This window comes from Chrysoperla carnea, chromosome 5 (assembly GCF_905475395.1).
Source record: "Chrysoperla carnea chromosome 5, inChrCarn1.1, whole genome shotgun sequence".
In the NCBI taxonomy this organism is placed as follows: Eukaryota; Metazoa; Arthropoda; class Insecta; order Neuroptera; family Chrysopidae; genus Chrysoperla; species Chrysoperla carnea.
Genome location: NC_058341.1, coordinates 52071702 through 52085175, shown reverse-complemented (window position 1 = coordinate 52085175; position 13474 = coordinate 52071702). Strand labels below are relative to the sequence as shown.

General features: G+C 31.6%; 1 protein-coding gene across 1 annotated transcript in view; it reads right to left on the bottom strand.

The window, feature by feature from the left end:
- Nucleotides 1–424: 424 nt before the first annotated feature.
- The window catches only part of LOC123301836 (fatty acid synthase-like), a 55429-nt gene continuing 42379 nt past the window's right edge, over nucleotides 425–13474 (bottom strand). Inside the window, exons 8-15 of the mRNA XM_044884752.1 lie at nucleotides 7121–7396; nucleotides 4560–5622; nucleotides 4036–4501; nucleotides 3807–3962; nucleotides 2436–3522; nucleotides 1181–1450; nucleotides 794–1114; nucleotides 425–555 (exon numbers count right to left, since the gene is read on the bottom strand). Coding sequence (XP_044740687.1) covers nucleotides 541–555; nucleotides 794–1114; nucleotides 1181–1450; nucleotides 2436–3522; nucleotides 3807–3962; nucleotides 4036–4501; nucleotides 4560–5622; nucleotides 7121–7396 — 3654 coding nt within the window. The 3' untranslated portion in view covers nucleotides 425–540. The remainder of the gene's footprint in view (nucleotides 556–793; nucleotides 1115–1180; nucleotides 1451–2435; nucleotides 3523–3806; nucleotides 3963–4035; nucleotides 4502–4559; nucleotides 5623–7120; nucleotides 7397–13474) is intronic.

Genomic DNA, 13474 nt, shown 5'->3' with positions numbered 1-13474 from the left:
GACGTAAAAAGTGAGGTCAAGTTCATTCAAATGAGCAACATAGGTCAACCTTTAGGGATAGAACGAAAGTTTAAATGCAAAAAACGTTTCTTATTAAAAAAATATTAACAACTTTTGTTTGAAACATTTTTTCGTAAACATCACTGTTTACCCGTGATGGCGGAAACTAGGTGCAAATTAAATAGTATGTATTATATGGTTATATCAGTTATGTGTGTATGTGACATGTATATATGTGTGGCTATCTAAGAGGGGTCATCTTTCTTTACTTACATGACGTAAAAAAACGAACTATTGCGTAATCAACAGTCAATTGTTTATTTTCACTTGTTAAATTGTTATTCTATTTTTAGCCTCCGATTCAAAAAGAGGGTTGTTATAAATTTAACAGATATGCGCGCGTGTGTGTGTGTGTATGTGTGCCCGTGTGTCTGTCTGTCTGTTTGTGGCATCGTAGCTGCTAAACAGATTAAACGATTTTGATTTTTTTAAGGGTAATTTAATTCAGACTGTTCTTATCCATGTTTCAAGAAAGTCGATTCAGTTTGGAGAGACCTGCAAGGAAAAAACCGCATTTAGCGGGGGTTTTATAAATTTTGTAAATTTCAATTTTTATCACTTTCAATACAAAGAAGTAAATATTATTATATAAGTATATTTTTATTTTTTAATAAACTTAACATTTTACTGAGGAATTGATACAATTTAAAACTGAGATAACAGGAAAAAAATTTAGAACTACTCCCAAATGCAATTTTTACGAAAAGAATTCATTTACTAAATTAGGTAATACCGCATTTTCTAAAACAGAGAAATGATCACCGTCCAATACTGTTACAGGGATTTTCAATGACTCTTGATCTATTAAAGCTGACAAATCATAATCTTCAGAAATATCACTTAGCACTTGCGTGGTGGGTCGTACTAGTGCAATTGGAACGTTTAATTTATTTTCATCGGAAATATTATAATTGATAACTGATTGAAATCGAGCTAACAAACCATTACATATTGTACGAATGTATTTCTCAGAATAGGGTGAAACATCTTTTGGTACTTTTGATATTAAAAGATCCACTCGCGATTTCCAATCAGATAATGTTTCGAGCTCATTCTAAAGAGTAAAAAAAAAACAAATTGGTAAAATTAATTGGATATAGCAAATTATTTAGGAGCTTACCAATATACTTGTAACATTTTCAGTAGAAAACAGTGATAATATCATTACTAATAATCTTGATTCGATAACATTCGCTGACAAATCATTATTCATTGTAAACTGTTTACATACCACTGTTTTCACAAATGTTGGAGATCCATCAATAAATAAACAACGTCCTTTATATCCTAATTTTTCTAATTGTCTAAAAATATCTATTGTTAATATGCAGCCGTATGAATAGCCAACAATACCATATTCTGAATGTTTAGCTAACTTTGATTTAATATGCTAAAATAAAATAAAATAGCATTATTTTGCGCGAATTCTCAGATCAAAATCCAGGTTTAACAAAAGTAGTATATAAAATTAATTAAGAGTGTACGAGATCCAAAGCAATTTTAAATAAAAAGCTTAATTTTTTTTAAAATATGAAGTTGGGTTTAGTTTTAAATAATTCTAAAAATTTTAGGGAGGGGGTGGTGGTTTCCCGATTATTTAAATAAAAAAATGACTTCAAAATTAGGCATATTTAACATTGGTTTTATGGTAAAACAGTAGATTGATGATATATTGTCATAGATTTCTCCAAAACTAGTCGGTGGAAATTAAAAAAAAAACTGTTTAAATTAAAGTTAAAACTTTAATAAATTAATGAAAACAAAAAAAAAACATTGTGCCCTACTATTTAAGGATGTATGAGCGCGGTAGTGGGGATAGAAATTTAAAAAAAAAAATCTAAATTTTCAATTTTGATGGTGAATTATGTTATAACTGGACAATATAAGACGAAAAGTAAGAATTTTGATAAATAATTTTGATTAAAACATTCAATATTTCGAAAACCAAGGCAGATATTGAAAAATTGTATTCTTATTGTTCGCCTACATTCATGAAGTTATCTTTCGATTTTTGCCCCAATTTCCTAGATCAGGTTTTTTGTATTTTATAAATACGTATTTCGACTACCAAGTAGTCATCATCAGTATACAATTATCACCTAAAACCATAATTAATTGCTTACTTAGGCATCGTTAGCGAAAGCACAAGGGGACATATGCTCTCCCAATAACATTCTACTTTAAAAAAAAAAAAAATCGGTGCCGCTTCACCACTCGCTCTGTAATATCATTCTAGCGACACCTATGAGTGTTTGTATAAGGAATTGTAAAATTATTATCCTCGTGCGTACCGTACAAACACCTTATAACTGGATAAACCAACAACAGATATCATACTAACACTAAACATGAGATCATTTATAAAATATACTTACCGAAACCATATTTTGTGCTATTTTAGAAATACTATTAGTGGTATCCTCAAATGAAATTTGTAAACCATAACAATGATGATTTAATTTCGAACACAGTGGTTCAAATATTGGACAATGCCCTTCAATACCAGGAATGAAGAATAAAGGTAGTGACTCTGTATTATTTTCTGTAGATGATAAATTGACTATTGGTTCGGTACGTTGATTTTCATCGCCTAATGTACGAATAAACATTTTAAATATATTTTTCTGAGAATTCGAGTTTGCTACTGTTGAGGTATCTAATTCTGAGCTCTCATTTAGTTGTGTTTGTATTTCCGTTAATTTCGAGAATGTTAAATTTCGTATATCTTGTGGTGTCAAGAAAAGTTCAAACTCTCTTTCTAATGTTTGTTTGATTTCGACTGCCATCATTGAATCCATACCAATCTCCGCTAAATTTGCATGTTTACTAATTGTCTTATAATCTCGTATACCCATAATACTTATAACAGATTCCAGAATATTACCACCTGCACCAGCTCCATACTTTTTCTCAGCAACCACCATACTAGCAACAACTGGAGCTTTTTGTTTCAAAAAAGTGTCCAAAGCATCAAAACAACTATTTAATTTTTGTTGTAGTGTTCCGCCAATTTCTAATAAAGTATCATTGTCTTGCATATCGGCAACAAGACCTACTTCTCCAATAGCACCCCATTGTATCGCAAGTGCTGGATATCCATTCGCGCATCGTTCTTCACAAATACGTTCCATCACTGAATTGGCCATACCATAATTAGTTTGACCTGCATTACCACGTCCACAAGATACACTTGAGAATACAACAAAATGTCGTAATTCTGGACAAAGTGTACGGCTTACTTCATCCAAATATTGCGTACCCAATACTTTGCCCTTAAATGACGTTTGGAAATTTTCAATGGTTTGATTTTCGAAGAGGGCATCACGTAATAATACGGCCAAGTTATAAATACCATCAACTGGACCAAATTGCATGGCAAATTTTAATATTTCTATGCATCCTTGTTTTGTAGATATGTCTGCGGTAGAAATTTGCACGTTAATCCCAGCTGACAGCCATTTTCTAAAAGTCAATGAAGTTTTTACTAGATTGGCAGAGTCACAAAGTATTGTATAAGAAAATTCAAAAAATTTCTTTATCCATTAATATGTTTGTTCATTTGTTGTTAAGGAATTTTATGCACTTGACCGCTAGTAACATGCGTCTCATTTTGAAAGTTTTTTATCAACACTAATTTCTTATTAAAATTATATTAAAATACGAACAGTAATTTTATTTAAAATTCTCATGCTACGCAAAATAAAGATGCAATTTTGACTTAATATTAAAAAAAATAAATTACTTACTGAACTCGAATAGATTGGTATCCTTTTTTTAAACCCTGTCTTGATGAAAGTATTAAATTTTTACAACCTCTCTGGATCAACCAATTTGCTAACTCCAATCCAAATCCACCAAGGCCCCCAATAATCACGATAGTTTTATTTCGTTTTACATACAACCTAATCAAATAAATTCGAAAGTCATTAAATAATGAGAAATTTCTCAATATGAAATTCTATATTTAAAATTTACTTGGGAATTGCAGGTACCACAGCAGTTTTTTGAGTCTCACCTTCCCGAATTTTGATCAATACTTTACCAATATGTTTACCAGCACTCATATATCTAAATGGTGCTTCTAAATTGTCTATTCCAAATACAGTTCTTGGCAACGGTTTAACGGCACCGTCTTGAATTCCTTTCCATACCATTGATTGAAGTTCTTGCTTTTGACTTGCGGCTGCATGCATTGTATTATCCAACATGATACCATGAAATGACGCCCCTCGCATAAATACTTCCATTCCAAGTTTATTATTCTTGGACAAATCAAATTTACCAATTTCCATAAATTTTCCATACTCAGCAAGACATCGCACCGAAGCTAATAACTTTTCTTCAGCCAATGAATTCAATACAAAATCGACACCACGGCCATTTGTTTCAAACATAATCATTTGTTCAAAAGAAGTATCTCGTGAATTGCCAATATGACTATCTAAACAGTTTTGACCGATTAAAATACATCAAAATATTATGTGCACACTCGAAATTACCCTTAATTTGTGGAAATAGTTTTTTAATATAGTCCCTTTTTTCTTGCGTTCCAACTGTTGTAAATACCTCACAACCGTAATGTAACGCAACATGTATTGCTGCTAGCCCAACACCTCCGGTTCCAGAATGAATTAGCACAGATTGACCTTTAGACATGCCGTATTTAATTAAAGAGGCATACACTGTCGAGTATACAACAGGAACTGTAGCGGCTTCTTCTAATGACCAACTATCTGGTACTGGCCATGTAAAATCTTCGTCACATTCAACACGTGTTGCTTGTCCCGCGCGGGATATTAAACCCATGCACCGTTTACCATCCGGGCCAACTCCAGAAAATTCTAAGCCTTGAGCGCAGCCTAATGGTAAGACACAATCTGGATCATTTTTAGATTTAGCTAAAAATTCAATACCCAGTTTCCCAGTAGCTATCATAATGTCACGAAAATTCATTGCCGAATAACATATTTCAATTATTCGTTTTGGTTTAGCAGATAATGGTAATTCTATCCAGCTCATACTAGATAGATCTCCTCGAACTGTACAATTAATATAAGCTGTGTCAGTCATTATTTTTGTTTCGACCAGTTTTAAATGACGATAACCACCCCAAACATCATTCTTGTACACATTTACAGCTAAACCGAGATCCAATTGTGTTTTATAGAATTGATTATTAATATCGAAGTCCGGCGCATCCGTATCATTTATGAATACAGCTTGAATTGAATTATTTAAATACTCTTTTCGTAAGCAGTTTATTAAGCCAATTAAGCCACTAATTGGTTCATTTTGTGAATACAAAATTGTGGGTAATTTAGATTTAATTGTTTCTTGTAATTTTTCTATCCATGAGAATTCAATATTATTTGTAATTTTTATTATTACCGGTTTGATAATATTTAATTTTTGTTTACGTAACATTAATAATTTTTCATTTTCAATAAACAGTTCACACAATATATCGTAACCCGATATACAATTTGGTTTCATTTTAGGGTTTTCCCGTGATATTACAAAACTATTGATATCCTTTAAAACTTTACCGATAACTTGCAATTTCTGTAAAAAAAAAATTATTTTACACTGGCGATAAAATTTTATTACTTTGGTCGAATAAGACTTATTTAGAAAATGTTTAATGGCATTGAAATGTTATTCTAGCAGTTTATTAAATATGATTCGCTTGTACAATTTCTCTTTCTTCAAATTTCAGCTTTCCGAGATTTATGGGCATGTTCAAAATTTTGTAAAAATATACGTGTTCATGTTTATGCAATTTCGATTCTTCTAAGGTATATTGCGAACAATAGTCTCGCCATTTTGTGAGTGAATTAAACAAATTATCAGATATCTTAGTTGTTAATGCAAGTAAAAATAAATGTATATGTTGGGATAGAAACATTTAGGTATATGAATGCGTAGGTAATAAGTCAAATTTACAAAATTTAAAAAACCCCCTACAAATATTTCAGGTACGGATCCCTAAACTCGCACTTGAAACATAGCTAAGAACACTATCCATTAAATTGTCTTTTTTCTTAAAGCCTTTTCAAACTGAACCAATTTTTAAGACCATCGCCGCTTTTTTAGTTCTTTTGGGTACGGATCCCTAAACTTGCGCTTGAAACATATTGACGCCTGACGCTGAACAAGGCGTCAGGCTCATTTCAGCTCACGTCAACGTCAGCGTCACTCTATTTTTTCAGCTAGGTGAAACCGTAATTTGACGTTCAAAGCCATCGTCAAGCGTCATTATTTTGTTGCATCTTCAGATAAATCGTATCAGTTGTTCATCACATTTTAAAGAATGGTATTTTTATTTATTGATAAACACACATCTCAAAGGAAAAAATTTGCTCGCGTTGTGTTCTTGTTACTCTTACATAGCCATAAGGGTGCGATTTCATGATGACGCTTGACGCTAGCTTTTAGCGTCAAATTTGATCACATGGTATTATTTGGAACAGAGTGCCATCTAAATAAAAAGCAGCGATAAAGCTGCAAATATTAGAGATTCAATTAATTAACGCTGGTATCATTTACTTGATGCTAAAAATGTTATTTGAAACTAATTTACAATCGCTATTATGAATCAGTTTTAAAATACTCCAGGCCGACAGTTGCCGCGCTTGTTAGATATTATTTAATAATTATTTATAAAACATTATAATAAAAAACATATTATGTTAATATAACTAAGTGTTGTTCTTGATCCAAATAGATTAGAGAATAACATAGATCGATCTGTCAACATGACGTTCGACGTTACAGTAAACAGTTAAACGCCCAGATTTGACACAGGTTTTTATCTAGATGGCACTCTGATCGAAATTATGCCATATGTGATCAAATTTGACGCTAACGGCCATGAAGGTTATAAAGCTAACGGCTAAAAACTAACGTCAAGCGTCACCATGAAATTGCACCTGTAATGTCAATATCTTTTAACTCATTAAATGACTTATATATAATTATTAAAACAAACAGTACCTAATTTTAATTTGAATGATAGTCGAATAGATTTTTTGGGTGTGTTATTAATAATTAATAAACTTACATCTGATTTGTTTACTAAATCATAAGTGACAACGTAATCAGCTTTGGATTCCGATTCTAATGGTTTATCAGAAACGCGACAATTGTTGGGTAATTGAAACGTCCGATTAGAAAGAACAGTTATATCAGGTTGAATTAAAGGTAAGTCACTGAGAACTTCAAAAATTACAGGTGTTAATATATCTTTGATTTGATTATCGACCTCAACAACTTTTACTTTAACATTCGGTTGATTTTCTAACCCCAATTGGAAAAATATTCGCATAGCATCAACAACCTAAAAACAAATAACATTTATTAATATGTACTTCCTATTAGAAAATATTTAAAAAAAATATAATACATACGGTATATTTTTGGGAAATTGAACTAATCAATGGAACAAACTCTTGTTTTTCCAAAACAGCTTCACCCAACGGCTTTCGACGGTTTATTGTTGTTGCCATTAAACCTTCGATTTGTATACCACCGCCTTGAATGATTTTATATTCTTTGTAATTTGTAACTTTTATTGCTAATTTGTTTCCTTCATGTTCTTGTACGCTCAATAGATGATCTTGTGGATAAATTATCAATTTTTGAATACTGGTTGGCACATACAAAAATCGAACATCTTCTTGTAATATTTGTAATTGTAACATATTATCCATAAATGGTATCCAATTATTTATCTTCCACTCTACTTGAGCCACATAGCAACTGTTATCCGTAGATATAATGCCCTTAAAATCATTTTGATAATTATAGCCACGTAATCGCAACTCTTTGTAAATATCACGTGAGCTTAATGGTAACTTATCATCATCGTTAATAACTGGTTTCACTTCGGGTAGTTGAAGCAATTTATTCGGCTTGTGTGGTATACTTTTAATTCGGCCAGTTACTATAACGGAACTACCTTCTAATATTTCAAAATTACCAGTACCTTTTTGTACCATCACTGTAAGTGTAATTGCTTTGTCTTTGGGTATGTTTGTAGCGCGTAAAAAAATTATATCTTCAAATTCTACTGCAACGTTTTCTGTCAATTCACCGGCACTGTTGGCTAATGTAGTCCAAACTAGCACTAAGTAACCAGTAGCAGGATATAAATTACGCCCTATTTAACACAAAAAGTCTTTCTTTTATATTTTTAAATAATTTAAACGGCATATTTAATTAAGATTTGTGAATATATTCGAAATAATTTAATTAATCGAATTTAAAATAAATTTTTTTCGATGCGTTTGTAGGCTAGTGATTTGGAAACTCAATTTCGAATAAAAAAATTGTTATTAAAATTTTCATGAAAACTTGAATAAACGATTAGAAACGTAATTAGAATTTAAAACACTAACTTTTTCCTTAAATAATTTCCTGAGGGATTAAAACGTAATTTTCCCCTTAAGATTATAAAAATTTGTTAATGCGCTTCTGCCTAAAGAAGTTTTTATTTTTCTTTACAATGTAAAAGGTTTAAGTAATTTATAACGCATACAAACCATCAATTATATGTCCCGTAAGGTTTTCATACTTTGGATCAGTTACATTAACAACAAATGATTGTTCCAAAGATTGTTTTGTATGACTATAACCTTCTTTTGGTATAGGCCATTGAATTGAATGATCCCATTTAACTGTAGGTGCAATCATTGGTGTGCCACAGCTTACTGGAAATTGTATTTCGGGGTATAATTTAGACAAATTTGGATTGAATCCTTTTGTGTATAAACTGTAAATTAAGATACACATATAGGAATTAAAATTTTAATTTTATTAATTATAAACTTACCTTCCAATTGTAGTGAAAAGCGTTGATAAATTTAAATCATTCCGACACATTAACGAATTAACAAAAACGTATTTTTTGGCAGCATCTTTTAATATATCGGCTAATAAATTATCTGGTGATATTTCAAGAATAATTGTATTTAATTGAATATTTTGAAAACTTTCTTTTAAATTAATTGGTGTATGCAAAATATTTGCCAGATAATCTGATGAAAATTCTTCATTATTATTATTATTATTATTATTATTATTATTATGCTTGTTACAAATCCATCTTTTTGATTTCTGTTTTGGATTTTGTATCAAGTTTTTTAATTCTCTTCGTAATTGTGGAGCTAAAATGTATATTATGGATTAAAACGACCCACCCTGTATGCAATATTGGTTTGTTCCATTCCAAATTAGAATTACTTGGTAAAGATTTTTTAAATAATTCTGGATTTAAACAAATTCCTTAATTTCATGGAACAGCTACCTTAATATTGTATCCGTTGCGTGAAGAACCGAGTTTAGTGCATCTAGAGGAAATATTTATAACTTCTCAATTTTTTCATTATATAATTAATGTGAGTTTTTATCCACTGCTCTTATCATTATTGTAATAACATTGCCTGTATTTTTAAATAATGATATGTATAAATAAAGGCAATATTTTTACATAAATGATGGAACCATTGTATGAAAACTTGATAATATTATGAAAATATTTCTGCGAGCAACGCTACAAACAGTTCTCCATGTAACGGTAATCATTTTGCTTTGCTAATCTTTAGTTGAAAAGTGTTTGAACTAAATGGTATAATTTAATTTTGTTTCTTAAAAAAAACTGTTATTGGAACTACTGAAAATGAGTCCATTTCCTGTTTTGATTAGTACTGTTGGCGGGGGTGCAAGTCTCAGTTTTTCAATAAAGATTAATTTCTTTTACGATCAGTTTCTAGGACCACCGTTTTCGCTGTGTTAAAATAAGCTTATAAAATTGATTTTTTTAAGGAATTAAAAGATAGCTATTTGGAAAATAAGCATTTCCCGGCCAATAAATTTCTAAAGTAGCTAAACAAAATGATAACATATTTCACTAATTAGTACTGTAATTCAATCAATTAATGCTTAATGCAAGATAATTACTTATACTATCAATAATACTGCTTTTCTCATTTATTTGCCCAACAAAATCAATTTCTGATGGACAAAAATTCACTAACTGCAATATAAAAAAAAAACAAAAAAATTAATTAAAAATAAAAAAATAAAATAATATCACGTAATACCTCATTTGAATTAAAATCACATACTGCCATTGATCCTTTAATCAATTTCGAGTCAATTAATGCTAAACCACGGTAATACGCAGCCAGAATTGTTTGTTTAGCCGTTAGGCAATTATCAGCATAAGCACATGCTAATTCTCCAATGGAATACCCGATCAAATAATCGGCTTCAATTCCAATTGCTTTTAATACATCCACCAAACCGATTTGCATAGCTGTGATTCCAATTATTGCAGATAACGGATTATCAAACACTTGTGGATTTGTATCTGTTATAATCTGTACGATATCTAAACGACATAATGCATGTAGGTATTTATGCAATTGACGAATTGTAGCTGCAAATACTGGTATATTCATTAAGTTTGTACCCATTCCGCTCCATTGCGATCCAATTCCACTGAATACATAGCAAATTGATGGTGGCTGGGCGTCATTTTGTATAAATTTTGTCGAATGCCCAATATCATGTGGCTCATTTTTTTGTAACAGAATATATCCACGATATTCATGAAGCTTGATATTCTTACGATAAATATTATGATATAATCTAATATATTCTGCATCTAATGGCCGTGTTTGTAAATCATGGATAATGGTATTCACTGCATTATGAGTTCTAAAAAAATAAAAAATAGAAACCAAAATTTTGTATTAATTTGCGCCCTCACGGATAAACAGTGACGTTTATGACGCATACGAAAAAATGTTTCAAATAATAGGAATATTTTTATACCATGCATATATGAAATATACATAGTATATTAAGTTTAGTCCCAAGTTTGTAACGCTTAAAAATAATGATGCTAGGAAAAAAATTTTGTCATAGGTGTTCATAAAATCACCTAATTAGCCCATTTACGGTTGTACGTCCGTCCGTCTGTGGACACGATAACTCAAAAACGAAAAGAGATATCGAGCTGAAATTTTTACAGCGTACTCAAGACGTAAAAAGTGAGATCAAGTTCGTAAATGAGCATCATAGGTCAATTGGGTCTTGGGTCCGTAGGACCCATCTTGTAAACCGTTAGATATAGAACAAAAGTTTAAATATAAAAAATGTTCCTTATCAAAAATTAAACAACTTTGGTTTGAAACATTTTTTCGTAAACATCACTGTTTACCCGTGAGGGCGCCAATTAGGCGGAAATTTTGTAATATGTACTATACTTGATTATCAGTTATGTATGTGTCACATGTTTGTATGTGTAATGTGATAAAGAAATCAACACTGACTATGCATGGTATTTCAACAATTAACTCAGTCAATTGTTTGTTTTCACTTGTTTATATTTAAACTTTTTTTCTATCTCTAATGGCTTACAGGATGGGTCCTACGGACATATTTTGACATATTTTTTCGTTTTTGAGTTATCGTGTAAACAGACCGACAAACAGACAATCGGAAATAGACTCTTTAGGTGATTTTATAAACACCTATACCATAATTTTGTTCGTAGCATCAAAATTTTGAAGCGTTACAAACTTGGGACTAAACTTAGTATTCCTTGATATATATTACATATATACAAGGTATGAAAACAATGAATATGTTAATTTATTCTAGAATATGGCAGTAAAAAAATGAGTCCCAACTTTCTGCCGCATGGTAAATAAGCTCTTGAGTCGATATGCAGCATTTTCTCTCAAAGGACATATATTTGGCAGTGCGGTCATTTTCGTGATAGAGCGGAAGGGGAAAATAAACCGAGTAAAAATTGATTTGATGAAAAATTTGCCAATTAAGTTCCCTAATGACCGAACAAATGTTTCGGGCGTTTAGGAGAAGAGAGAGGAGGAAATGTCTAGCAGCAGTATGTAACGTTTGTGCGATCATGAGGGAGGCTATTTGGTAAGAAGCAGAAATATTTCTTAATTATTATTAATTTTATTTCCCCTTCCCTTTCTATCACGAAAATGGAGCCCTGCCATATGTCCTATGATAGAAAATGCTCTACATCGAGTCGAATAAGTGGTAGAAAGTAAGGGTTTATGGGTTTTTATAAGCCATTATTTGTTTTTTATTTTTGACTTATATGTTATTGAAGCTCTAGTTGTAGGGACATCGTTTTTAGTGCCACCTCGATAAGCTATACCTTGAAATCAAATATAATGTTGAAAACTGTTTTCAATTATTTTACCTGCCAGATACACAAACAAGTCTTGGTAAATCATCCGATGGGCATCCGTTGTTTTTTTTAATTTTTTTGAACCGTTTCAACAATAAATGTGAATTAGCTCCACCAAATCCATACCCACATACAGCCATATAATCGCCATCTAAGGGCGTAATTTTTTTAACAACTTTGAATTTATTTTCAATTAGTCCTTGAATTTCTTTACGTGGTGTAGAAAAATGCAAATTTGGGGGTATTAGTCCAGACTCCATTGATAAAATACATTTTGCAACTGAACAAAATCCGGACGATGGTTCAGCATGTCCAAGATTTGATTTAATGGAGCCAACTTTCAGTGGTGTTTTACGGTCGCTACAAAATATCGATTCGATTGAAATACTTTCTTCAAAGTCACCAACTCTTGTTCCAGTACCATGGCATTCGAGATAAGTGATATCTTTAGGTGAAATTTTAGTTTCATTATAGAATTCATATAGTAATTGTGATTGTTTCTCCGCAGAAGGATAAGTGATACCCTGGAGTTTAAATCCATCACAATTGTTTTTCGCGTGTACAATATACGAATAAATACGTTTAGCATCTTTTGCCCGCATTAAAACCATGCATCCAATTGTTTCAGATCGCACATAGCCACTTGCGTGTTCATCAAAGGGTCGACAAGTTCCATCTTTGGACAATACACCCAAACGTGCAAATTGTAACGTTGTTACTTCAGACAAACATAAATTTCCGGTTCCAACTAGTGCACAATTCACAAAGCCAGCTCGTAAATCTCTATATGCACTTTCAATAGCGTACAAATAGCTTGAACACGCTGTATCTACATTATATGATGGTCCGTGTAAATCTAACCATTGGCTTATGCGATTTGCTAACATTGCTTTACTACTCCCAATCACACCATAGCCATCAACAAGAGCTATTGAATTATGCCAAACATTATCCGCTTCGGAAAACGATGATCCTGTATAAACACCGGTTTTTGTCCCACGTAAATCGTCGGGATTTAATCCAGCATCAACTATGGCCTCGTATGTCTTTTCTAACAACATACGAGTCATTGGATCCATAGAAATAATTTGTTCTTCGGGTATGTTAAAAAATTTATTATCAAACTGACTGACACAGTGTGGTTTTAATCTACCACAACGTTTTGGTACCTCAGGGTGTGCGGAT